General features: G+C 48.9%; 1 protein-coding gene across 1 annotated transcript; it reads right to left on the bottom strand.

Moving 5' to 3' along the window:
- Window positions 1-3488: 3488 nt before the first annotated feature.
- MEX3C (mex-3 RNA binding family member C) lies at window positions 3489-12010 on the bottom strand. Its single transcript, XM_040421014.1, has 2 exons — window positions 11541-12010; window positions 3489-6454 (listed from the first exon to the last, which is right to left on the bottom strand). Exons 1-2 carry the CDS (start codon window positions 11839-11841, stop codon window positions 5259-5261), a joined length of 1497 nt encoding a protein of 498 aa, XP_040276948.1. The 5' UTR covers window positions 11842-12010; the 3' UTR covers window positions 3489-5258.
- Window positions 12011-27282: the final 15272 nt, after the last annotated feature.

The following is a 27282-nucleotide window of genomic DNA, read 5'->3' on the forward strand; positions in this document are numbered from 1 at the left end:
CAATTAAATAACTAATATCACTAACCACACGCCCAGAGTGAAGAAACAAAATAAGGAAACTGTGTTTTTATTTCTACTTTTTATATTTTTGATACATGCGTGAGCTCCGCATTTAAAAGGGACCTTGTTCATGAAATGGACCATATGAATTGTGTTTTTTTAGACAATATAAATGTAGAGATAGTTTTTAATGTATTGTGTTATATATTAAATGGTGGAATTGTGTGCAAATTACTGTGAGCCATTATTATTATTTTGGTTATAGCAAAAATAAATTCTCCACATTAGAGCTGACGTGTCGGCTCTCCTGTGTGGTGTAGTATAGAGGATCTGTCAGCTCTCCTGTGTGGTGTAGTATAGAGGATCTGCCGGCTCTCCTGTGCGGTGTAGTATAGAGGATCTGTCGGCTCTCCTGTGTGGTGTAGTATAGAGGATCTGTCGGCTCTCCTGTGTGGTGTAGTATAGAGGATCTGTCAGCTCTCCTGTGAGGTGTAGTATAGAGGATCTGTCAGCTCTCCTGTGTGGTGTAGTATAGAGGATCTGTCAGCTCTCCTGTGTGGTGTAGTATAGAGGATCTGTCGGCTCTCCTGTGCGGTGTAGTATAGAGGATCTGTCAGCTCTCCTGTGTGGTGTAGTATAGAGGATCTGTCGGCTCTCCTGTGTGGTGTAGTATAGAGGATCTGTCAGCTCTCCTGTGTGGTGTAGTATAGAGGATCTGTCAGCTCTCCTGTGAGGTGTAGTATAGAGGATCTGTCAGCTCTCCTGTGTAGTGTAGTATAGAGGATCTGTCGGCTCTCCTGTGCGGTGTAGTATAGAGGATCTGTCAGCTCTCCTGTGCGGTGTAGTATAGAGGATCTGTCAGCTCTCCTGTGTGGTGTAGTATACAGGATCTGTCTGCTCTCCTGTGCGGTGTAGTATAGAGGATCTGTCGGCTCTCCTGTGTGGTGTAGTATAGAGGATCTGTCAGCTCTCCTGTGTGGTGTAGTATAGAGGATCTGTCGGCTCTCCTGTGTGGTGTAGTATAGAGGATCTGTCGGCTCTCCTGTGTGGTGTAGTATAGAGGATCTGTCAGCTCTCCTGTGTGGTGTAGTATAGAGGATCTGTCGGCTCTCCTGTGTGGTGTAGTATAGAGGATCTGTCAGCTCTCCTGTGTGGTGTAGTATAGAGGATCTGTCAGCTCTCCTGTGTGGTGTAGTATAGAGGATCTGTCAGCTCTCCTGTGTGGTGTAGTATAGAGGATCTGTCGGCTCTCCTGTGTGGTGTAGTATAGAGGATCTGTCAGCTCTCCTGTGTGGTGTAATATAGAGGATCTGTCGGCTCTCCTGTGTGGTGTAGTATAGAGGATCTGTCGGCTCTCCTGTGTGGTGTAATATAGAGGATCTGTCGGCTCTCCTGTGTGGTGTAATATAGAGGATCTGTCAGCTCTCCTGTGTGGTGTAGTATAGAGGATCTGTCTGCTCTCCTGTGCGGTGTAGTATAGAGGATCTGTCGGCTCTCCTGTGCGGTGTAGTATAGAGGATCTGTCGGCTCTCCTGTGCGGTGTAGTATAGAGGATCTGTCAGCTCTCCTCTGTGGTGTAGTATAGAGGATCTGTCAGCTCTCCTATGTGGTGTAGTATAGAGGATCTGTCAGCTCTCCTGTGTGGTGTAGTATAGAGGATCTGTCTGCTCTCCTGTGTGGTGTAGTATAGAGGATCTGTCGGCTCTCCTGTGTGGTGTAGTATAGAGGATCTGTCAGCTCTCCTGTGAGGTGTAGTATAGAGGATCTGTCGGCTCTCCTATGTGGTGTAGTATAGAGGATCTGTCAGCTCTCCTGTGTGGTGTAGTATAGAGGATCTGTCTGCTCTCCTGTGAGGTGTAGTATAGAGGATCTGTCGGCTCTCCTGTGTGGTGTAGTATAGAGGATCTGTCAGCTCTCCTGTGTGGTGTAGTATAGAGGATCTGTCAGCTCTCCTGTGTGGTGTAGTATAGAGGATCTGTCGGCTCTCCTGTGCGGTGTAGTATAGAGGATCTGTCAGCTCTCCTATGTGGTGTAGTATAGAGGATCTGTCGGCTCTCCTGTGTGGTGTAATATAGAGGATCTGTCGGCTCTCCTGTGTGGTGTAATATAGAGGATCTGTCGGCTCTCCTGTGTGGTGTAGTATAGAGGATCTGTCGGCCTGTTATAGTAAATACTTTTAATCTCCATGAAAAATGCTAAAGCATCTTTTCTTAGAATGCTGCATTGTCTTTTCCCCAGTTACTGCTCAAGGAAAGGCAGGAATAAAACTATTAATTTTCCTAGACTTTCTCGATGGGTCACTAATTCTACAGGTTTGGAGTGTGTAGGGGCAGACTGGGGATGAAGATGGCTACTATGATTTCTACATTTCCAGGAGAAAGAACAGATATAAATCAAGACAGAATTAGAAGGTTCTTTAGCTGCTGTTTCAGCAGATCCTTATTTGTTACGAGGACCCGATATAAAGCCCCCTTTGTCCTCCAACTCCCAGCGGAAAAGAAAGCTAAGAAGAGTCAATAAGACGCTGAAATAAGTTAATGGAAACATGTCTTTATTAACGTTTAATATCCAAAAAATAAAACTCTTATAATTCTCTTTACAGCAAATATATAATATCAGTGCTTTGGCCGTAATAAGTTAAAGGCCCTTTATCATAAAATATATGGTTTTTAACCTTTACTCAAACTGAATTTATAATCCCTATACTTCCCTACATATACATAACAAAATTGTAGTAAAATTAGCAAATACTAAACTATATTAATAGATTTTTCCATAGTTATTAGAAATGGTACACGCACCTAATGTATCGGGTAACTCCTTGGCTTGTTAGTTGCCGTGTACGATGCAATAATAGGATTTTTTTTTTTAAATTTTCGTATATAAAACACATGCTTGGCGAACGTTCGTGCGAATTGGCTAAGACGGCAGCTAAAATGTTTCAATACTGACTTAAGCTATTCTACAAGCGATTAGCATCGAAAGTTTGCAATACATTATTTTAATAAGCCATCAAGGCAAATATTATACCCCCCCACCCCCCAAAAAAAGTTCTACAATAAAAATAAACCCCAAAACAGTAAATCTGTAAACTTTTTTGTTTTTAATATATTCATACGAAATGTAACTTCAAGTGGAAATAAAAAATTAAAGATTTATATTATATAGTCGGTACAGACTTTACAGCTTCGGTTGTTGTGTTGTGAAAAAATAAAATAAAATAATTTTTTCAAAAATATAAAAAAAAAAAATCCTTAGGGAGTTTTCTTTCTGCACTTTTTTATACGCAACCACAAAAAAAAAAAAAAAAAAAAAAGTTATAGTTGACTGAAAGATTTAAAAAAAATAATAAATCCACAGGCTGAAATGCAAAAAAATGAAGAAAAAAAAATTAAAAATTTATACACCTCCCAAAATTCACTTGCAGTGTTAAGAATCCTCTAAAAATAAAAAATAAATTAAATTTTTTTTTAAAATTAGAGAGTATAGTTAAAAAGTCCCAGCCTTTCCCTTGGTTAAGTAAAGCTAAAATTCATTCAAGTCATGGCTGGCTCATAAAAAGTGTTCACATTTACCATCACTTTTTTTTTTTTCCTCTACAAGAACAGATTGATCGACTCGATCAGACTAATAGTTGGAATGGAGCATTCGCTATTAGCTGCTTTGTGCATTGTAAAGCTTTTGAAATAAATCCAGAAAGTTTTTTTTTTCTTTCTGAAAACTGGCAACGTTACAGTCTATTGCGGTAGTGTTTCCACTAGAGCGCCCCATGGTGGAACAAAACAAAACAAATAAAATAAAAAATATTGCCACATGAATTCCCCTCGGTGAACGACTCCTCCGAACGTCATTGCAGAATTCGAGGGGATACAAGTGGACGTATTTTCCACCTGGGAGCCTGTCGGGTCCCCTGTGCTGCCCACTGTAGTGACAGGCAAGCCCGCCTCCGCTGTCTGTCACTTACAAATTAACGGAGGGTTTTTCGGCCAGCGGTGCGATGATATCCAGGCCCCGCCTTCCAGACACTGATTGACAGGCGGGAGTCCACACGGCAAGTAACCGCTTGCTGGCTTTTCCGCACGTGTCAGTTCAGGAAAAACTACATCCCCATCAACTTATAAATGACAGATCGCTCCAGTTTCTCAAAAAACAAAAACAAAAATTAAATGTAACATTGATCGAAAACGCAGTCCGTCTCAGTACGCCCCAAGTTTTGATTTGGCGCAGTTCACACTGTTGATAACTGTACACCGTATACCATGGCTAGTGACTGGCAGTGCTGATATTTTTTTTTACCATTTCTCAAGTGGCGGCTTTTAACAATAGTGTGAATTGCATCTTGCGTCGCATCTTATGCTCCAATCACATCAAGAGCTGCATTCAGATTTCTGGTGGCCGCTAAATAAATTCATTAAACATGGCTGCTTCCCCCCCTCTAGAGGCTGTGCCTGGTATTGCAGCAGAGTACCTATCGTGTGACTGGGGCTGAGCTGCCTAGTGAAAAGAGGAGCGCCGTTCCCACGAGAAAGCATTTTTTTTTTTGTGAGACAGTACCGTGGCCAAATAATTTGATCATAAAATGTCAACGCTACGTTTTTCGAAGAGTCAACTGGTGGAAGGTTTCCAGGGGGACCAGGACATGCTGCGAGACGATGCCAAAAACTGCAGCTGTGACTGTGTGTGAACAGGAATAAATCATTAAAATCGTACCCAAGGGACTACCCATACTACAGAAAATCTGGCTATCCTCAGCACTGGTGTAAACAAAAAACCAGTACAGACACTGAACCAGCAGGGAGCGCTTGTCCCCTTATAGCCAACCTACAGAATTTGGAATGCCGCTCTTGATGCGCCTAGAGGTCAAGATGACGCAACCTAAAGATCTGTGGGCGTGGAACACGTTTAGACGTACAAGACGAGGCGCAGTTTCCTCCCAATTCTTGAGCCTGCAGTGGAACTAACATTAGAGATCGAGACGTTCGTTTCCACCTATGTAAACATATTTGTGAATGTAAACTACCCGGAAATCATAATTTACCATGTATACTAGACCAACACCAATGCCAATTAACTGGACACCACCAAAGTCAACCTGGGCATGCAGTAACTTCTATACGGAGGTGGTAGCAGCAGTTTTATTTCTATATTTAGCCCGACTCTCGCCTTTTCCATACATGAGACTATATAGATTTATACATATGTGTTCGAGGAAGATTGCTATAGAGTATTTCTTTTATAGATGCATATCCGCGACAAGTCTAAGAATGGATTCGTATTGCCTGGTTGACTGGAGACTGGCAGACTGGGCACAGGGGCATCTCCTTCTGGCAGATCTTGTTAGCACATTCCATGCAGAAGAAGTTGTGGCCGCAGGGTACGAGGGCGGCAATCACCTCGTTGTCGAAGCAGATGACGCAGTCGTGCTTCCGCCTCGTCTCGGGCGGTGAACTGGACGTGGAGCCTCCGCTGGAAGAAGAGTAGCTGTTGGTACCGTTGGAGAAGGCCGGGATGTAGTTGGGAAGCCCGCCCTTGTTTGTGCTTGAAAGGTCACTTCTAATACTTCTGGTGAGGGGGTACTCCAAGCCTTCGGGGAAGGTCGGAGACATGCTGCCTCGGCGCTGAGATTTTGCACCCACATCATTTCCATAGCTGGAGAGAGGATTCACTGGGTCGAAAGGCGCCCAGATAGTCTCAGAAGGAGATGGTACTGGATCGAAGGCAGAAGTGTCGGCGAGTTCTTCGGAGGCCATGGTTGGCATGGTTTCTCCAAACCAGAAATTACTTGCGTTGAACGGACTTGTTGGACTAAAATCAGTCAGTCTATTACTTCCCATGAAAGAATCGGTGGAGCCGCTCCCCAAAGAACTGGAACTATCGTTGCGATAGTTGGAAACCATTTTGTTACGGCTGGGGCCGGTGGCATTGGCGTTTAACCAGCTGGCTGCCAAGCCGCTCGCTTCAAAGCTGACATCTGTACCGTTATAGTGAAAATCATTTTCTTCGTTGAGCTCGATAAAGTTGCCGGTACGCATGGCTATGTGCATCTCGATCTCCTCTCGGGCCCGGTCGACATTCTCGGGCATACCGGTGACCTCGAAAACTGGCTCTTTGTCTCGGCTTGGAGTGACGATGTATGTGTGGGTTTGCTGTTGTATACGTTTGATGGTGGCTCCCTTTGGCCCCACTACTAGGCCGACCACTCGGTAGGGTACCCTCACTTGAACTGTAGTTTGACCTGGAAGGTTGGGGGTACACTGGGCGCTGCCCACGGCAGGGCCATTTTTGTTACGAGATGCTCGGATCATGGAAAAGTGCTCGGCTGCCGAGAGGATCTCTCTTTTGGCCATGGCAACGTCCTCTTTTCTTCCAGTGACGACAAATACTGGCTCTTCCCCGCGGACTGGAGTTTTGATGTACGTGTTCGTCTTCGCCCGCAGAGCTTTGATCTTGCAGCCTAAAAGAGAAAAAAAAGTTGTCAGGTTGTCACTGAAGGAGGTCAATACCGAATCACAAGACAGAAGCATAATCATGAGGCTATGCAGTCACCAGGTTCTCAGTAGTGCAGCCTCAGGCTCTGAAGCCTCAAGTGATTATCTCTCCACCTAAAGAAGTGGACTAGCAGTTTTCAATTAGTAAATAGGTGGGCCTCTTAAAGGGATTGTTCAGGACAAGAAAAAGAAGCCCGCTTTCTTCCAAAAAACAGCCTCACACCTGTCCATAGACTGTGCGTGGTATTAGAGCTCGGCCCCCCTTAACCTCAGTAGAGCTTAGCTGCTATACCAGTCACAACCCAGGGGGCCCGGTGTGGGGCCGTTTTTGGAATAAATCAGACATTTTTCATATTCTGGAAAACCCCTTTAATAAATTTGCCGCTTTTTCTAACAGTCTGTGCTCCAGAAAAGCATATCCCACGGCTGGAGTAGATAATTAGATTTGTCCTATAATTCACATCACTCTCTGGTGTAAGTGACAGTAAGGGCTCATTCAGACGGTCGTATGCTGTCCGCAAAAATGCGGATCCGTTTTTTTAAAACTGATAGCATTCAGTATTTTTGCGGACCCATAGACTTTTGTCATTTTCACTGACAAGTATAGGACATGTTTCATTTGTTTTGCGGAGCCGTGGAAAGGAAAAGGGCCCCATAGAAGAGAATGGGTCAGTATCTAATCCGCAAAAAAAAAAAAAAAAAGAAAAACATGGATCCACATTTTTGCGGACAGCATACGGCCGTCTGAATGAGCCCTTAATCTGTTGGAGCCCCCATCCCTACCACTTTTTTTTGTGAGGTACCAGGAGTGGTGGAAAGTCGCAAACATTGCTTGTGCAAAGCTCCCCCCCCCAAAAAAAATAAGAAAAACACCAACCCCACGGTGCTGCAAATAGGATACTAGAGTCCCCCATGTTCTCTCTATGCCACGGCTAAAGCAGTGCAAGGAGCCCGCAAACAGTTCCTCAAATCTCAGCTTCCAGAAGCTGCTCCTCTCTCTTGTCCAATGGCTGTGTCTGGAATTGCAATTATTTAAAGGCAACGTCCACATATAACGGGCCAAGTGCTGTGGCCTCTTCTTCGGCCCATGACGTCAAGTCCATCAGTCACATGGCCTTAAAGGGGTTGTGTCACCTCAAACACTGGTGGCATATCTCTAGGATATGTCACCAACGTCAGACTGGCATATCCTAGCCACCAATGTTGGAAGTGAGACAGTCCCTTTAATGCAGCCTGCTCCCATCGCAGTGAATTGGGCTGAACTGCAATACCAATCACAGCCACTATACAACGTACGGCGCTGTGCTCGGTATACCATGAAGGAGCGGATCATGTGGGGGGGTGCTCGGAGTCGGCCCCCCCCACCGATCAGACATCAATGACTCATCCTGAAATAGGTCATCAATATTTCATGACCAGAGAACCCCTAGAAGCAGTGACTGAATGAGCAGAGCTGAGCGACCCTATAATCAGCAGTACTGATATCTATAGCACATAAAGAAGCCGGACATGCTGGTAGTTGTAGTGTCCGATTCCCTTCTAACGATCTGGCTCTGGATGGACACATTACTTATTCCTGGAAACCCGATCCTACATTATATGATGATCGGAGCGGTAACTTCTGGGCAGCAGCATGAGGTCATCCTCCTCTAAATATCCGATTACATCACCACCACACTAATGATTCCGGGCTTAGATGACGGATCAATGACTTATCGGAGGTGTCCGGCATTAAAGGGACTGTCCACATGCCTGGTTCTGGGAAAGCTGGGTGACACATCCCCTCCCACAAGAGCCATCACTCAGCTTTGCCCATCGGCATTCATAATTCACCTTTCAATTTGTCTCCAGTGTCAAGATTTCTGCTTGCTGTCAATGAATTGGAGCACTCTTGTTTACATCCAGAGGCTGAAAATGAATCACAGCTGGGGGTTTGCCACAATTGTTTCCGCCATAGATAATCCACACACACACATATACATCTCCCGTCCTCGTAGTTTGCTACAATGTGTCAGTGCAGGTAAAAAGGCATCAACCTGGAGGACTGGATACCACTGTAACCAACCCTCAGCTCTGAGAAGTAGGGGGGGGGTCCAGTGCTATGGGCAGGGCCGCAGCACTGGAGGGGTTAAATCTGCCAGGACTGGACTCCTGCCACTATCTCTCACACGCGTCGGGTCGGGAACTGGTTCGGCTTTGTTCACCAGAGACTAGACGACACGGGATCGGTTTTCGGACGGGGCTGCATAGTGACGGTGGAGTACAGGGTGGTGCCGCCACCGCGCGTTACCATGTCGCGTCGGTCGCAATTCAACGGATTTTTTTGTCGCAACGTGCAGCCACAAGCCTTATACAAACAACCACAGAGACAAAGAATGCTGCCATACAAAGACAGCAAGCAGAGTTCATGAAAAGCCTGAAGAACGACACCAGAAAGATCCAATTGAAGGACCTATATCCCACCCCCCATTACAGGGATCTCCACCCCAGGTCCAGTCCAACACCACCAAATCCCTTCCCTCCATGTGACATCATTGGCACCGGGGGCCACAGATTGGCATGTGATTGAAGGAACATATGGTAGGGGCACTTAGAGAACCCCCCCCTTACACAAAGCAGGTGGGGGAGGGGGAAGGTTGGGCGGCAGAAAATAATAGGTGCAGAAACGCGCTGTGCAAGGCCGAGCTGTGTGAATGGAGACCCCCCCCCCCCATTGTCTCCGGCAGAGCACAGCAGAGGTCATGTGACCCCGGCGACACGGAGAGCTGCCGCACATCTGCAAGACGCAGCACTGGTTTTACGGGGGATGGGACCAGTGGTAAATCATTTTCCTAATTCTGGTAATGTAAAATCTACAGAGCACCCCCCCCCCCCTTCAATGGTGGGGGATGGGGCCACTGTGGGATGAAAAATACTGCACCAGGCTATGGAGGTAAGGTCCTGCTACGCGCAACTGCAAGGTCATCCATCCCAACAACGTCTACAGGTCCAACCGCTGCACAACTACAACTCCCAGCATTCCTTGGGTCTTACAGATCAGAAGCCTCGGTTCTTGCCGCCCAGAAAAAGATAAGAAATGGCCGAGTTACAAAAAAGTCTGCAGCTTTGCGATATAACTTTGCTTCATTTCCTTTCACATCTCTGCTTGCTTTCAGTTAAAGCAGCACTATCCTCCCATCAGTCACTGAATGGCGCACACTCGACCATGATCGTTGGGGATCCCAGCGCTCTGGACCCCAACCGATCGGACAACCGATCCCCTCTATACCGGAGAAGCTATTACCGCCCCTTTAACAGAAACGTTGTCGTAAAGATCTGGCCGGCTACAATCGTATCCAGTCCAAGCCATTGCTGATACATTGTGACGGACTGTCAGTACGGGGCCAAAGGACGCACAGAATCTCTGCTTCTGAAGGTAGAGAAGGACTGACAGCAAGCAGAGATCTTGAAAATGGTAAAGAATCATAGCGGAGGATTTATCAAAACTGGTGTAAAGTAGGACTGGCTTAGTTACCCCTAGCAACCAATCAGATTCCACCTTTCCGCTGCTTTGGAAAATAAGGTGGAATCGGATTGGTTGCTATGGATGCATGGCGCGATATTGCTGTCCAAGGTACCATCGGGCGGTGCCCTTACCCTCCACTAGGGGCAGCTTTGGGGTTCCCTTCACCCATTATGTGTATGCCCTGTGCCCTATTTAACCCCAACCCCTCATTGTCACTAATGGTGCTCACATGTCGCCCGCTCTCATCACTGACACAACCCCATCACATGGCAACACCGCATCCTCGGCCCTGGGGACACCCAGCACCCACCAGCCTGTGACGCCCCCAGTATTCGCCCATTGCCACTAAATACAAAATGACAAACCATTGTTTACACCAATGCCCACCACTACCCCTCCCCCACAGTCACTACTTTGAGACCCCCCTTATTACCCCCTTCCCCGGGCACACTCATCCCACCTGCCCACCACAAGTACTTATTACCCCCTCGGCACACTCACCCTGCCTGCCCACCACAAGTACTTATTACCCCCTCCCCCGGGGCACACTCACCCTGCCTGCCCACCGCCAGTCCTTGTTATCCCCTCCCCCGGGCACACACACCCAGCCTGCCCACCGCCAGTCCTTGTTATCCCCTCCCCCGGGCACACACACCCAGCCTGCCCACCGCCAGTCCTTGTTATCCCCCCCCCCGGGCACACACACCCAGCCTGCCCACCGCCAGTCCTTGTTATCCCCTCCCCCGGGCACACACACCCAGCCTGCCCACCGCCAGTCCTTGTTATCCCCTCCCCCGGGCACACTCACCCCGCCTGCCCACCGCCAGTCCTTGTTATCCCCTCCCCCGGGCACACTCACCCCGCCTGCCCACCGCCAGTCCTTGTTATCCCCTCCCCCGGGCATACTCACCCTGCCTGCCCACCGCCAGTCCTTGTTATCCCCTCCCCCGGGCACACTCACCCCGCCTGCCCACCGCCAGTCCTTGTTATCCCCTCCCCCGGGCACACTCACCCCGCCTGCCCACCGCCAGTCCTTGTTATCCCCTCCCCCGGGCACACTCACCCCGCCTGCCCACCACCAGTCCTTGTTATCCCCTCCCCCGGGCACACTCACCCCGCCTGCCCACCGCCAGTCCTTGTTATCCCCTCCCCCGGGCACACTCACCCCGCCTGCCCACCACCAGTCCTTGTTATCCCCTCCCCCGGGGCACACACACCCAGCCTGCCCACCGCCAGTCCTTGTTATCCCCTCCCCCGGGCACACTCACCCCGCCTGCCCACCGCCAGTCCTTGTTATCCCCTCCCCCGGGCACACTCACCCCGCCTGCCCACCACCAGTCCTTGTTATCCCCTCCCCCGGGCACACTCACCCCGCCTGCCCACCGCCAGTCCTTGTTATCCCCTCCCCCGGGCACACTCACCCCGCCTGCCCACCGCCAGTCCTTGTTATCCCCTCCCCCGGGGCACACTCACCCCGCCTGCCCACCACCAGTCCTTGTTATCCCCTCCCCCCACCACCAGTCTTTATTACCCCCGGGCACACTCACCCTGCCTGCCCACAATCTCGGCGACGTGCTCGGAGCTGGGCACCGGCACCAGCTCGTTGGTGTTGACGCTCTTCCTCCGCACGGTGATGGCGGCCTGCTCGGCTCCCCCGGGGTACTGGCCCCCCAGCAGCAGCATGTCCCCGGCATACACAGCCGCCTCCTCGTCGTCGTCTCCAGGCCTCTCCTCCTCCTCAGCCTCCGCCGGGGCCTCAAGTGCCGCCAGCCTCACCCGGATCTCCTCCAGCTCCGGTGTCCAGGAGGCCGCGGTGCCGCCGCCACTACCACCACCGCCGCCCGGCATGGCGATCGCTGCGTAGTCGGACAACGGACAATCAACTCATGGATCCTGCAGACATCGCCCGCCCGCACCGGTCATTCACGGGGCGCCCGGCCGCTCCACTTTTCCTTTCTTCCCACTCCCTCTTTTTTTCTCTTTGTTTCCCCGAACCCGGCTGCACACGCCTCGAGTCCCCGCCCCCTGCACAAAAGGCCAGCAAACCATTGGCTGTTAGAGGAGTGAGGAAAAACCATCCCGTTCTATGATTGGTGACCACCAGATGCCAATAACATGGGAGGGGCGGGGCTTGTGGCGAGAGGGGAAAGGAAGAGGAAGTGTGTGATTTAGTGGGAGGGGCTGACTCGGTGACGTCAGGGGGAGGGGTGAGAGTCTGCGGAGTGCGTTCAGGTCACAGACAGAGCCTGGTTTGCAGGAAGGGGGCGGGGCCAGCCCACGTCTGCTCTATGGACTGTTCACACATGCAGGTTTTATTTAGGTATTTTTTTTCTGCATTTGTGAATCATCAAAACAAAGTCTAAAGGACGGACACGACTTCTTCTTATATCAACCCTTAGGACGGACACGACTTCTTCTTATATCAATCCTGAGTTATGGCTTCTAAAATTGCACCAAAAACCTTAAGTAAACCTGCATGTGTGAATATACCCTTAAAGGGGTTCTCTGAGATTTTCATCCTCAGTATCTGATCGGTGGGGGTCCGACACCCAGGACCCCAACCGATCAGCTGTTTGAGAAGACACCATGGTCGTGCGGCCGCAATGCACGAACACCTTCCGTGATGGGTCCGCGATCCGGCCGTTCCACAAAAAGATAGGACATGCTCTATCTTTTTGTGGAACGCAAGTACGTGACAAAACCCCACGGAAGCACTCCGTAGTGCTTCCGTAGGGTTCCGTTCCGTGCTTCCGTTCCGCACCATTCCGCATCTCCGGATTTGCGGACCCATTGAAGTGAATGGGCCCGCATCCGTGATGTGGAATGGCCACGGAACGGCGCCTGTGTATTGCGGATCCGCCAATGCGGATCCGCAATACGGTAACGGGAAGCACTCGTTCGTGTGCAGGAGGCCTAAGCTGCTTGGCATTTTTTTTTGTTATTTTATGGGCATTTTGAGGTGTATTTTTTTAAATTCTAGATCGCCGTTTGGTATTTTAAAATTTAATGTAGATTTCACATTTACATTACAATTTTTATGTCGTTCTCCAAACTAATTTATGTGATAAGTTTATTGTAGGATTTTTATGATTTTTATGTAGTGAAAAGTTTTATTTTATTTTATTGATTGCAGCATAAAGAGGGTTAAATGATGAGACGGGGATCACGTGGTGGTAAATCTATGGTACTGGGAGAGCGGCTCTCTGCGTTATACATTTCGGGTACTTTCACACTAGTGTTTTTCTTTTCCGCAGGGGCTCTATACCGGAAAAGAACTGATCAGTTTTAGGCCTCATGCACACGACAGTTGTTTTTCTCGGCCTCCGTTCCGTTTTTTTGGGCGGATAGGATGGGGACCCATTCATTTCAATGGGTCAGCAAAAAAATGCTGATAGTTCATCCGTTTGTGTTCCGCGTCCGTTGTCCGTGTTTCCCTTCAGCAAAAAAAATAGTGCATGTCCTACTTTATTCACATTTGCGGACAAGGATAGGCATTTATTACGAGGGATCTGTGGAAAAAAATGGATCCTCCCCTACCCTGTCGTTGTGCGCCTGCGTGGCGCGGCACACCTCCTCATGTCATGTCCGGTGCGACCGGAAGTGACGTGGGTAGGGAAATCTCACGAGGTACAGATCTCAAAATACCGGAATGCCGGATCCGTCCTTCCGGCCTGCACATGCGCAGACCTGTAAAAATGTGAAAAAAGATACAAGACGGATCCGTCTGTCCGCATGACAAGCGGAGCGACGGATCCGTTCTTGCAATGCATTTGTGAGACGGATCCGCATCCGGACGCCTCTCACAAATGCTTTCAGTCACATCCAGATCGGCGGATCCGGCGGGCAGTTCCGACGACGGAACTGCCTGCCGGATCACACTGCCGCAAGTGTGAAAATAGCCTTAGCCGTTCAGGGTGGGAAGGAGTAATGGTAAATGAAAAGTGTCGCCTATCTGAAGCAGGTACAAAGTAAGATCTCCTATAATATACTGCAATCAGGACACAACATTTTTAAGGGGTGCAGTATCCCAAATTAAGACTTAACTTTTAATGGATAATCCCCCCCAAAAGGACGAACAAACATAGAATCAAACAAAATACCACAACCAAAAAGAAGTGTGCTAGCAACTATAACATACACAGAAGCCCCCAGAGGGGTGTCACACAGAAGCCCCCAGAGGGGTGTCTTGAGCCGGTTGGTAGTATCGCACAATGCAGATGTGGCTCAGAGTTGCCTTCACTCAATGATACCTTTTTCGCACTTGTGTGCTTGAGGATCCTTTCTTTCTTTCTCACCATCAAGCGTCACTTTTAACTTCTTCATGTATAGGGGACGGGGCTAGGGGTCCTAAACTGTCTCTAGTACACCCTAATGACCTCCTAATACGGAGTCATCGCCCCGCCCAGAACCTGGCCCTGTTAACTAAACCCTAGACAACCCTAGCTGTATGTGCAGTAGTACCTACTGGGGGAGTCAAGGTTTAAGTTGATACAGTCAGGTCCATAAATATTGGGACATAGACACAATTCTAACATTTTTGGCTCTATACACCACCACAATAGATTGGAAATGAAACAAACAAGATGTGCTTTACCTGCAGACTGTCAGCTTTAATCAGGTGAACGGTGTAGGAATTACAACAGTTTGCATATGTGCCTCCCACTTGTTGAGGGACCAAAAGTAATGGGACAATTGGCTTCTCTGCTGTTCCATGGCCAGGTGTGTGTTACTCCCTCGTTATCCTAATTACAATGAGCAGATAAAAGGTCCAGAGTTCATTTCAAGTCTGCTATTTGCATTTGGAATCTGTTGCTGTCAACTCTCAAGATGAGATCCAAAGAGCTGTCACTATCAGTGGAGCAAGCCATCATTAGGCTGAAAAAACACAACAAACCCATCAGAGAGATGGCAAAACATTAGGAGCGGCCAAAACAACTGTTTGGAACATTCTTAAAAAGAAGGAACGCACCGGTGAGCTCAGCAACACCAAAAGACCCGGAAGACCACGGAAAACAACGGTGGTGGATGACCGAAGAATTCTTTCCCTGGTGAAGAAAACACCCTTCACAACAGTTGGCCAGATCAAGAACACTCTCCAGGAGGTAGGTGTATGTGTGTCAAAGTCAACAACCAAGAGAAGACTTCACCAGAGTGAATACAGAGGGTTCACCACAAGATGTAAACCATTGGTGAGTCTCAAAAACAGGAAGGCCAGATTAGAGTTTGCCAAACGAAATCTAAAAAAGCCTTCACAGTTCTGGAACAACATCCTATGGACAGATGAGACCAAGATCAACTTGTACCATAGTGATGGGAAGAGAAGAGTATGGAGAAGGAAAGGAACTGCTCATGATTAGAGATGAGCGAACTTCTGTTTTAAGTTCGGCGTCTAAAGTTCGGCTTCCGGTTAGCGGAGGATCCCGATATGGATTCCGAATTCCGTTGTGGTCCGTGGTAGCGGAATCAATAATGGTCATTATTGATTCCGCTACCACGGACCACAACGGAATTCGGAATCCATATCGGGATCCTCCGCTAACCGGAAGCCGAACTTTAGACGCCGAACTTAAAACAGAAGTTCGCTCATCTCTACTCATGATCCTAAGCATACCACCTCATCAGTGAAGCATGGTGGTGGTAGTGTCATGGCGTGGGCATGTATGGCTGCCAATGGAACTGGTTCTCTTGTATTTATTGATGATGTGACTGCTGACAAAAGCACCAGGATGAATTCTGAAGTGTTTCCGGCAATATTATCTGCTCATATTCAGCCAAATGCTTCAGAACTCATTAGACGGCACTTCACAGTGCAGATGGACAATGACCCAAATACTGCAAAAGCAACCAAAGAGTTTTTTAAGGGAAAGAAGTGGAATGTTATGCAATGGCCAAGTCAATGACCTGACCTGAATCCGATTGAGCATGAATTTCACTTGCTGAGGACAAAACTGAAGGGAAAATGCCCCAAGAACAAGCAGGAACTGAAGACAGTTGCAGTAGAGGCCTGGCAGAGCATCACCAGGGATGAAACCCAGCGTCTGGTGATGTCTATGCGTTCCAGACTTCAGGCTGTAATTGACTGCAAAGGATTTGCAACCAAGTATTAAAAAGTGAAAGTTTGAGTTATGATTATTATTCTGTCCCATTACTTTTGGTCCCTTAACAAGTGGGAGGCACATATGCAAACTGTTGTAATTCCTGCACCGTTCACCTGATTTGGATGTAAATACCCTCAAATTAAAGCTGACAGTCTGCAGGTAAAGCACATCTTGTTGGTTTTATTTCAAATCCATTGTGGCGGTGTATAGAGCCCAAAATGTTAGAATTGTGTCGATGTCCCAATATTTATGGACCTGACTGTACCACAGTGCAGCACAAAATACCGTCCCACCAGAAGCACATACCACAGTGCAGCACAAAATACCGCCCCACCAGAAGCACATACCACAGTGCAGCACAAAATACCGCCCCACCAGAAGCACATACCACAGTGCAGCACAAAATACCGCCCCACCAGAAGCACATACCACAGTGCAGCACAAAATACCGCCCCACCAGAAGCACATACCACAGTGCAGCACATAAGATTGCTGTTCCCCGCTGCAGTATTCAATGGTATCACTGTCCTGAGGACGGCAATACAGGAGGGGACCTGCGGCTGCCGGCCATGTGCATAAGTGCCTGACGCTTGTAGCATTAATGAATGAATGCTGAGAGGATCAGATCGTTATGTACCCGGCTGGCAGCCATAAGGAAAATTTCCCTGTAAGGTCTATGGCCAGTCAGCCCTGAATTTAACACTTCGGGAAATTATTATATTAAGGGCTCATACACACGATCCGCAAATCGTGGATCCGCAAAACACAGATATACCGGCTGTGTGCATTCCGCATTTTGCAGAATGGAAGGTCCGGCCCTCAATAGACCAGTCCTATCCTTGTCTATGATATGGACAACAATAGGACATGTTCTATTTTTTTTCTGGGGTCGCAGAATGGAGGTACGGACGGCACACGGAGGCCCTATTTAAGTGAATGGGTCTGCATCTGAGCTGCAAAAATTGCAGATCAGATACGGACTCAAACGTTTGTGTGCATGAGGCCTAAGAAGCATGGGAAGCCATGGACTGCGGTGCTGCACCATAATGTGCTTACACCCTCTCTGGCGCCATCTGCTGGTAGCCACACATTACTGACGTCTTCCAGCGTTGAGGTGAAAGGGAATGGCTGTAAATCACAGAGGAGAAAATCAATTCTGAACAAAAGGGATTTGTTACGAATTTTTGGCAATTTTCTTCGGACGAATCGAGCGAAATAGAGCCTGTGCCATTTTACTGTGAACATGATCAGGAAACAGGTCAGGAAGGATGGAGAGGGAGTAGGGAGGCCAGACAGTTAGGCCTCTTTCACACGGGCGTTGCTGAAAAATGCGCGGGTGCGTTGCGGGAACACCCGCGATTTTTCCGCGCGAGTGCAATACATTGTAATGCGTTTTGCACTCGCGTGAGAAAAATCGTGCGTGTTTGGTACCCAAACCTGAACTTCTTCACAGAAGTTCGGGCTTGGGATCGGTGTTCTGTGGATTGTATTATTTTCCCTTATAACATGGTTATAAGGGAAAATAATAGCATTCTGAATACAGAATGAAAAGTAAAATAGCACTGGAGGGGTTAAAAAAATAAATAAAAATTTAACTCACCTTAATCCACTTGATAGCGCAGCCGGCATCTGCTTCTGTATTCTTTTCTTTAGGACCTGGCTAAAGGACCTTCGATGACGTCACTCCGGTCATCACATGGTACGTCACATGATCTTTTACCATGGTGAATCACCATGGTAAAAGAGCATGTGACGTACCATGTGATGACCGGAGTGACGTCATCCCAGGTCCTTAAACTATAGTTAATGCTCTCCACAGGTCCTATACAGTAAAAGAGTCAGACGGAGATGCCGGGCATCGCGAGCAAGTGGATTAAGGTGAGTTAAATGATTTTTATTTTTTTTTAACCCCTCCAGCCCTGTTTTACTTTGTATTCAGAATGCTATTATTTTCCCTTATAACCATGTTATAAGGGAAAATAATAAGGTTCGGGTCTCCATCCCGATCGTTTCCTAGCAACCGTGCGTGAAAATCGCACCGCATCCGCACTTGCTTGCGGATGCTTGCGATTTTCACGCAACCCCATTCATTTCTATGGGGCCTGCGTTACGTGAAAAACGCACAAAGAGGAGCATGCTGCGATTTTCACGCAACGCAAAAGTGATGCGTGAAAATCACCGCTCGTGTGCACAGCCCCATAGAAATGAATGGGTCGGTATTCAGTGCGGGTGCAATGCGTTCACCTCCCGCATCGCATCCGCGCGGAATACTCGCTCGTGTGAAAGGGGCCTTAGGTTTCCTGTTGCAATGGACGTTTGGGTGTCCTTCTTTTCTGTGGCTCCATGGTCAGACGGCAGCATTGCACTGTCTGAGGGTGAGGGGAACACTCCGGACCCCGCGCAGCTCACCTTCGGGTCCTCATGTTTGTTTTTTCTTTTTGCCCGTCACCGTTACTGGGAGGTTTGTGCGGCTTAGCAGGGTTGGGGGGCATGGTTTAGCAGAGTTTGGGCATGTCCTGCAGTATCCTCCTTTTTGGGGTGAAGCAAGTGGCCACCCTAAAAGGATCACATGACCCTGGGAGGGAGAGGAGCTTGCCCTGCTGACAGACTGTGAGACAATCTGGGGGTAGGTATATTTTGGCAGGTCCTTCAACTATGTGAGAGCCACACACGCCATTCTGAGCGCAGCTCGTGATGTAAGAGGACGTGGGTTGTAATGTATCTGGTAAAAAGCGATTACAGACACAATCCGGCAATCTTGGAGTGTTGTAGGGACAGTATAAGGACATATTTAGTCAGGTAGATTGAATCAATAGGTAGAAAAGTCAGAGTTTTTATCAGACAGGGAAAGTACAGGGTCAGTCACAGTGCTTTGTGTGTATTTTTTACTGAGGGCTGCTGCAAGTGGAAAGCGTCACACTGCCATAGCCAAAATCCGGCAGTGCCTACAGTCTCTACAGAAATATATTTTTTTCAGCAGCCAGCCAGACTTTTTTATTTTTAAAAGCCTGAAGGTTCTACAGTTCATAAGTGTTTTATAGGCATATTCCCGGACAATCCCAGCACCATAGCATACATCTAGCTGGCTATACTGTGCAATTGCGTCTTTTTCTTTGTAACAACCAGCTGCAATTTTGCTACTATTTAAAATTACGCAGTTCGAAGCATTGTACTAGTGCGTTAATATACCAGTTCAATTCTAAGCAATGTATTGCTGCATTAAAGCGCCTCTGTCACCAGGATCAACCCTATTAAACTAGACATACTGCCTGGTAGGGATCATCATGCTGATTAAAATAATACCTTTCGTTTGTCTGTATGCTACACAGTAGCAGAGATATCTGCATTTTTATTCATATGCAAATGAGAAATTGGAGCACCAGGAGGCAGGGCTGAATCCTTTGAGCACTGTCTTGTCACACCCCCTGTGCTCTGCACACTTCCCCTCCCTTTGATTGAGAGGGCTAGACAGCAGGCTGAAGGCAGAGCTGTGTCGTACCATCTACCTATCATATACACTATGTACTATAGCTTCACCACACTGAGATCTGCTCAGAAAGCTAATCTACATATCACTGCTGTATTCACAGGAAGAATGTATGATTATAGAGACACCAGTAATATGTGTCATCTTAGAAGCATAGAAGAAAACATACTTCACTATGTGGTAATGCTATAGCTTGGTGGTAAGTGTGGGGTTTTACATGTAGAGATCCCAGGTTTGAATCTTTGAAGAGACTTCTAGGTAGAGATGGCCTTGCGGTTCGCCTGGTCGTTCGCGATTCGCAGAACATGCGAACATATGGCGATGTTCACATGCACCATATTCTTTTGCATTGCGCCAAACTTTGACCCATGACACATCCATCAGGTGGGACAGGACAGCCAATTGAGACGTTTCAGCACATGGACACACCCCCACCCTATAACAGAACCCAATCTGGCAGCCATTTTACATTCTGTGTTTTGCCAGTGTAGGGAGAGGTTGCTTTGTGGAGCAGGGACAGACTGTTAGGGACACCAAACGCTAGCTATCAGGGCCACAAAAGTCCTTTTAAGGACTGGTATAGGTGTGCTATCGATAGGTGTGATATACTTATAATATACTTTCTAACATAGAAAGTATATTATAGTGCATTTATATTGTGCAGCAGTTGTGTGCGGTTCTGCTGCGATACCGCAGCTATATAGAGGGACAAACGCTATTGGAGCAACTATTTGCAACGGGTGTGATATACCTGTTGCCCCAAATAAACTGATTGAGGGGTGTGATATACCTGCTTCCACCAAATACTGATTAAGGGGTGTGATATACCTGCTTCCACCAAATACTGATTGAGGGGTGCGATATACCTGCTTCCACCAAATACTGATTGAGGCCTCCCATATATCAACTTCCACAAATACTGCTTTTCTCTAGGGACTTTGGCACAGGGTCATTTTGAAAATGACAGGCAGAGGAAGAGGCAGGCCGTTCCACAGGGGTGGTAGGGGTAAGGCAGGTGCACCAGGCCGGAGCCTAAGTGGGAAGTTGAAGAAAGTGCGTGCGATTATGTCAAAGGACACACCAGAGTTGGTTGAGTGGCTCACTCAGCCTTCCGCTTCTGCACCCTCCTCATCCTCTGTATCTGCACCCTCCTCACTCTCTGCTGTGTGCACCCCAAAAGACACCACCACCACCACCATAGCCCCTCCACTTGAGTCAGAGGAATTATTTTCCCATCCATTCCCAGACCTTACCGATAGCTTGGAAGAAAGAAGAGACAGAGGGGATATGATAGAAACTTTTAAATACATAAAGGGAATCAACAAGGTAAAAGAGGAGAGAATATTTAAAAGAAGAAAAACTGCTACAAGAGGACATAGTTTTAAATTAGAGGGTCAAAGGTTTAAAAGTAATATCAGGAAGTATTACTTTACTGAGAGAGTAGTGGATGCATGGAATAGCCTTCCTGCAGAAGTGGTAGCTGCAAATACAGTGAAGGAGTTTAAGCATGCATGGGATAGGCATAAGGCCATCCTTCATATAAGATAGGGCCAGGGGCTACTCATAGTATTCTGTATATTGGGCAGACTAGATGGGCCAAATGGTTCTTATCTGCCGACACATTCTATGTTTCTATGTTTCTTGGCATCGGATGAGGAAGAGGAGGTAGCAATGGCCGCCACCCATCGGTCTGACGACAGTACCCAGATCAGCCCAAGGAGGGTGGTCCCCGCTGTTGCTGCCTACCCTACTCCGAGATCTCTAATGTCAGTGGTGGTTAAGGTGACGCTGATGACGTGTCGATGGACGTCACAAGTGTGCCCACAAAAGAGGAAGAGGAGGGGAGTTCAGAAGGAGAGACGGAGCAGCAGATAGGGAGGAGAAGCAGGCAGAACTTGCAGTGCACAGGAGGCAAAAAGCAGACTGCAAATGTATCTGGAGAGAGCCATCCACCATGCATTATCACATCTTGTGCTCCCAGGATGCGGCACATGGCTCCGCAGTGTGAGCTTTTTTTAAGGTGTCCGCTGCTGACAATAATGTTGCCATCTGCAGCCTGTGCTGTCAACGCATAAGTCACGGTAAGCCCAACACTCACCTAGGGAGACTGCCTTAAGAAGGCACCTGGCCTCCCATCACCGAGCCCAGTGGGAGCAACGCCGTCAGAACCCACAAAGCCACACTCCCGGCGCTCCACGTCCTGCCTCTTCTCCTCCCTCCTCCCATTTGTCCTCCTCTCCACCTTTCACTGTGCCGTCGTCACGTTTATCTGGCACAAAGCAGGCTTCCGTAGCCCAAATGTTCGACCGTAAATAGTTGATGACGCCGGATAACCCTCTTGCCCAACGGCTGACCGCTGGCTTGTCGGAGCTGCTAGCCCGCCAACTACTGCCATATAAACTGGTGGACTCGAAGGCCTTTAGAAAATTTGTGGCCATTGGCACACCGCAATGGAAAGTCCACGGAAGGAAATATTTCTCCCAGAAGGGCATCCCAGAGCTATATGGCCACGTTCAGCGGCAAGTGAATATATCTGTGGCACACAGTGTCGGTGCCAAGATACATCTGACCACAGACACGTGGTCTAGCAAACACAGGCAGGGAAGGTACGTAACTTTTACTGCCCACTGGGTGAACCTTCTGATGGCCGTCAAGCGTGTAACCCGTGGCACCCGTGTGGATTTGGTGTTACCGCCACGGATTGCATGCAGGCCTGCCTCTTCTTCTCCTCCTCCTACTCCATCATCCGTCTCCTCCTCAGCTGACTTCTCCTTTTCCACTGCTACCGCCTCTTCCGCTGCGCCCCCCAAGCTCCCCAGAACCTATTCGATGTGCCAGGTGAGACGTTCCCATGCTGTGCTGCGGCTGTTGTGCCTGGAAGCCAAGAGCCACACCGGTCCTGCACTGCTTTCACCTCTGCGGTCACAGACAACGGTGCCAATCTGCTGATTGCGCTGAAACAGGGCCGAATGACACATGCATGGCACACGTCATGAACTTAGTCGTGCAGCGATTCGTTGCCAAATACCCCGGGATCCAGGACGTCTTGCGGCAGACCAGGAAAATCTCTGGCCATTTTAGATCTTACACGGCCATGGCTCGCCTTGCTGACGTTCAGTGGCGACACCACCTGCCCGTCAGACATCTGATTTGTGACTGCCCGACGCGCTGAAACTCCACGTTGTATATGCTTGATAGGCTGCTCCAGCAGCAACGTGCCGTTTACTACTAGCTTTACGAACTCTGCGGCAGAACAGGTTCTGGGGAGCTTGTTTTCTTTTCACCGCGTCAGTTGCTGCTCATGCGCGACACATGCGGACTTCTGCGGCAATTTGATGAGATCACCAAACTGGTCAGTCGCAGCCAGAGCGCCATCAGTGACATCGTACCTTACGCCTTCTTTCTGGAGCGTGAATTGCGTCGTGTCATTGATCAAGCTGTCGTGGAGCAGGAGCAGTAAGATGAGAAAGTCGCAATGCTGAATGAATTCCCAGGGGGGGCTACTCCATCTGAGACAAGTCAGCAGGAGTCTGAAGAGGAGTCAGAGGAGGATGGTGGCTGGGGGGAGGAGGAGGAGCAGGAAGAGTTTAAACTTTTCGGGATCCCTGGTGTTGTCCGTGGCTGGGGGGAGGATCCTACCGCGCCTGCAAGAAGAGGGCAGTTTGAAGATGTGTTGGTCACTTCGGATATGAGATCATTCTTGCAGACAACCCATCAACAGCCGCCCTCCGGATCCAGCCTCAGGGAACGCCTAGACCCGTGATGGCGAACCTATGGCACGCGTGCTAGAGAGGGCACGCAGAGCCTTCTCTGTCGGCACGCGCGCCCTAGCCCATATGTATAAAGAGGAGGATCGCCGCCCCGGACTCCAGCTGACTTACTTTCATGTGCGCCGAACACAGAGGGGAGGGACGGGCATCAGCGCTGCGAAGACAGAGGGGAGTGAGAGGGGAGAGACTCACATCACTGCGCGCCTCCTGCAATCAGGAAGCAGAGAGGGCGCAACATGTGATATGGGAGGGGCAGAGGCAGAACCAGAGGACCGAACGGAACATTGCAGGGGAGCTCACTACCCTTCAGTATTCCGTCAGTGACGGCTTGTGGGTTTCAGGTAGAAGCATAACGCTGGTTGGTTGAGCTTCTGCCAATCAGCGTTATGCTTCTTCCTCTGCTGTGTCAGTACAACATCATCTTGCTCTGTGAGTGGTGCAGCCTGGACCAATGAGCTGTTCCTGGGAGCCGAACAAGCAGTGAGAGAATCACATCTGCCCTGGTATAATTATTTTTTAATGTAAAAGTTCACACTGACTGAGGGGACTCAGGGAGCAACCCTGTTCCCCACTCACACACCTCCAGACTCCAGCCCAGTGTATGGGAGGTGGTAGAGGGGTCCTCCTCCCTAAGGGCCCATGCACACAACCAGTCTAAGGCTAGTTTCACGCTAGCGTCAGGACGGATGCGACAGCCTGCTGGATCCGACCTGCCGCTAGTTCACGCGTGGCCCCGAACTGCTGCTGCTCATCCCCAATGACTATAATGGGGGCGGAGTTCCGGCAGCAGCGCTCGGCGAGAGGCCCTTGGACTAAAACTACATCATGTCCGACATTTAGTACGCCAGCCTCTCACCAAGTGCTGCCGCTGGAACTCCGCCCCTATTATAGTCAATGGGGATGAGCAGCAGTCCGGGGCCACGCGTGAACTAGCGGCAGGACGGATCCAACAGGCTGCCGCTAGTGTGAAAGTAGCCTAAGTTGGGAAGTGTTCAAGTTACTATTCTGAATAAAGAAAAAAAAAAAATGAATCCTGTAAAAAAAAAAATCCCGTGCATCAGTTGCACATTTAGCATTTATTTGATCCATTTCTGTGTGATCCTTTAGGCCTCATGCACAGGACAGTGAATAATGGCCGTGTGACGGCCGTCTAAGTAACGTCCATCACACAGCCATTTTTAGCACCAATGAAAGTCTATGGGGCTATTCACATGTCCTATTTTTGTCCGTTTCCACAGCCATGCGGACCCCACTGAAATCAATAAGACCGTTTTAACAGCCAATTGACGTGTACACTTTCATTAGGGGTTTAAAAAAGTGTCCCCCATGGTTTAAATAATGCCCCCATGGTGACCCGCAGCAAAAAAAAAACCGGGCGCCGCTCCGTTCTCCTGCTATGTCCTCCGGTATCTCCGTTCCCTAAGTTATGGTAGGCGGAGTCTGCCCTAGCGCTGGCCAATCGCATTGCAGAGCTCACAGCCTGGGAGAAAATAACCTCCCAGGCTGTGAGCTCTGCGCTGCGATTGGCCAGCGCTAGGGCAGACTCCGCCTACCATAACTTAGGGACTGGTATCTCCGCCTACTATAACTTAGTGAGCGGAGATACCGGAGGACATAGCGGGAGAACGGAGCGGCGCCCGGGGATAATAGTAAGTGCAGTGAGATCCCCGGGCGCCGCTCTACATATCTGTATAGTTAGTTCATAGGGTAAGAATCGGTGAAAGGTCCTCTTTAAGGTTAAATTGCCATTGGCACTTTGCGATAAGTAAGTGGGTTTTGGGTTGCGATTTGGGCACTCGGTCATTAAAAGGTTCGCCTATGTGGACGCTCTGAAAAGCGAGGAACCCCTGGACTCAGGGCCGGTGCAAGAATTTTTGCCGCCGTCTTATGTCACTCACTCACTGACAGACACACACACACAGAAACTCACTGACAGACACACATACACTCACAGACACACATACACTCACTGACAGACACACATACACTCACAGACACACATACACTCACAGACACACATACACTCACTGACAGACAGACACACACACACTGACAGACAGATACGCACTCAGACACTGAATGACGTACACAGAAACTCACAGACAGACAGACACACACATTATCTCACTGACAGACACTCAGTGACAGACATACACCTACCCACTGTAACACACACACACACACACAGAAACTCACTGACAGACACTCACTCACTGGCAGACAAACACACACATACTCACTGACAAACACACAGACACTTACTGACCGACAGACATCCACACTCACCGACATACACTCACTCACTGACATACACACACAGACACTCAATGACAGACACACATACATTTACTGACAGAAAGACAGACATACACTCACTCACTGACATAAATACACAGGCAGACACTCAGTCAAACACTTAAACACTCACCTCCCTGGGGTCCAGTGTGGTTCAGCTCCTCAGTCCTCCAGCGCGCCGTTTAGTATGCCGGGTCCGGAATGACGTCATATTCCGGCTTCTCAGAGGGCGCACGAGGGAGGAGTGGGGAGCTGCTAGAACAGCCTCCCTTGCCACCCGCCTCCTCTCCTCCGGTAATTTACTGGCAGAGCAGGCACCTGCCATCAGGATAAGCAGATGCCTACTCTGCCATATTTAAGAAGGACCTCCACCTCCTGGCCCCCCTGTAACGGCGCTGGGAGCGGCTTAAGAGCCGCTCGCCCAGGGCTGCAGCCCCAGTCAGGGGGAGCCCACCAGGGCGCCCCCAGCAGGCCGGCGCCCTAGGCGAACGCCTAGTTCGCCTATATATGGTTGCGCCGGCCCTGCCTGGATTACTGGGTGTACAGGCGTGACCTATGGCCAGAGCTGGCACAATTTGCTATGGAACTCTTGGCTTGCCCCTCGTCGAGTGTCCTGTCCGAAAGGACGTTCAGCCCAGCAGGGGGGATCGTTATCGATAAGCACACTCTCCTAGCTCATGACAGTGTGGACTACATCACATTTCTAAAAATGAATGAGGCATGGATCTCGGAGGAATTCAACACCTGTGACGACCACGTGTAATAAAATTTCCCCATGCCAGCCCACACATATCCGCCACCACCCAGAACAAAGAATGGTCCTTGTCTTATGTATATACAGCGGCATAAAAGGCCTTTTCTGTCAGGTGAATGCCTAATTTTGGGGGCCTCTACTCCAGTGGCCTACAGTAAAATTGTTATTCAGTGACCGCCTGATGTACCTCCAGACACATAATCACTTGTTCTTTTCTGTCAGGTGAATGCCTAATTTTTGGGGCCTGTACTCCTGTGGCCTAAAATAAAATGTTTCTAGGCTCCAGCAGGGCACATTTTGGAGAGTTTCCCTTTAAGGCTGCGTTCACACGGGCGAGATTTCCGCGCGGGTGCAATGCGGTAGGTGAACGTATTGCACCCGCACTGAATCCCGACCCATTCATTTCTATGGGGCTGTTCACATGAGCGGTGATTTTCACGCAACGCAGGCCCCATAGAAGTGAATGGGGTTGCGTGAAAAATGCAAGCATCCGCAAGCAGGTGCGGATGCTGTGCGATTTTCATGCACGGTTGCTAGGAGACGATCAGGATGGAGACCCGATCATCATTATTTCCCCTTATAACATGGTTATAAGGGAAAATAATAGCATTCTGAATACAGAATGCATAGTAAGATAGCGCTGGAGGGGTTAAAAAATAATAATATATAATTTAACTCACCTTAATCCACTTGATCGCGATGCCGACATCTCCTTCTGTCTCCTTTGCTGAACAGGACCTGTGGTGAGCATTCATTACAGGTAAAGGACCTGTGGTGACGTCACTCCGGTCATCACATGATCCATCACATGATCTTTTACCATGGTGATGGATCATGTAATGGATCATGTGATGACGGGAGTGACGTCACCACAGGTCCTGTTCA

The sequence above is a fragment of the Bufo bufo genome, chromosome 2 (assembly GCF_905171765.1).
Source record: "Bufo bufo chromosome 2, aBufBuf1.1, whole genome shotgun sequence".
NCBI lineage: Eukaryota > Metazoa > Chordata > Amphibia > Anura > Bufonidae > Bufo > Bufo bufo.

Excerpts from the sequence above, each read along its gene's own strand:
- MEX3C (XM_040421014.1), bottom strand. The coding sequence starts at position 11,841 with ATGCCGGGCGGCGGTGGTGGTAGTGGCGGCGGCACCGCGGCCTCCTGG. Across the intron at positions 6,455-11,540 it reads CGAGATTGTGGGCAGGCAGG|GCTGCAAGATCAAAGCTCTG; the intron begins GTGAGTGTGCCC and ends TTTCTCTTTTAG.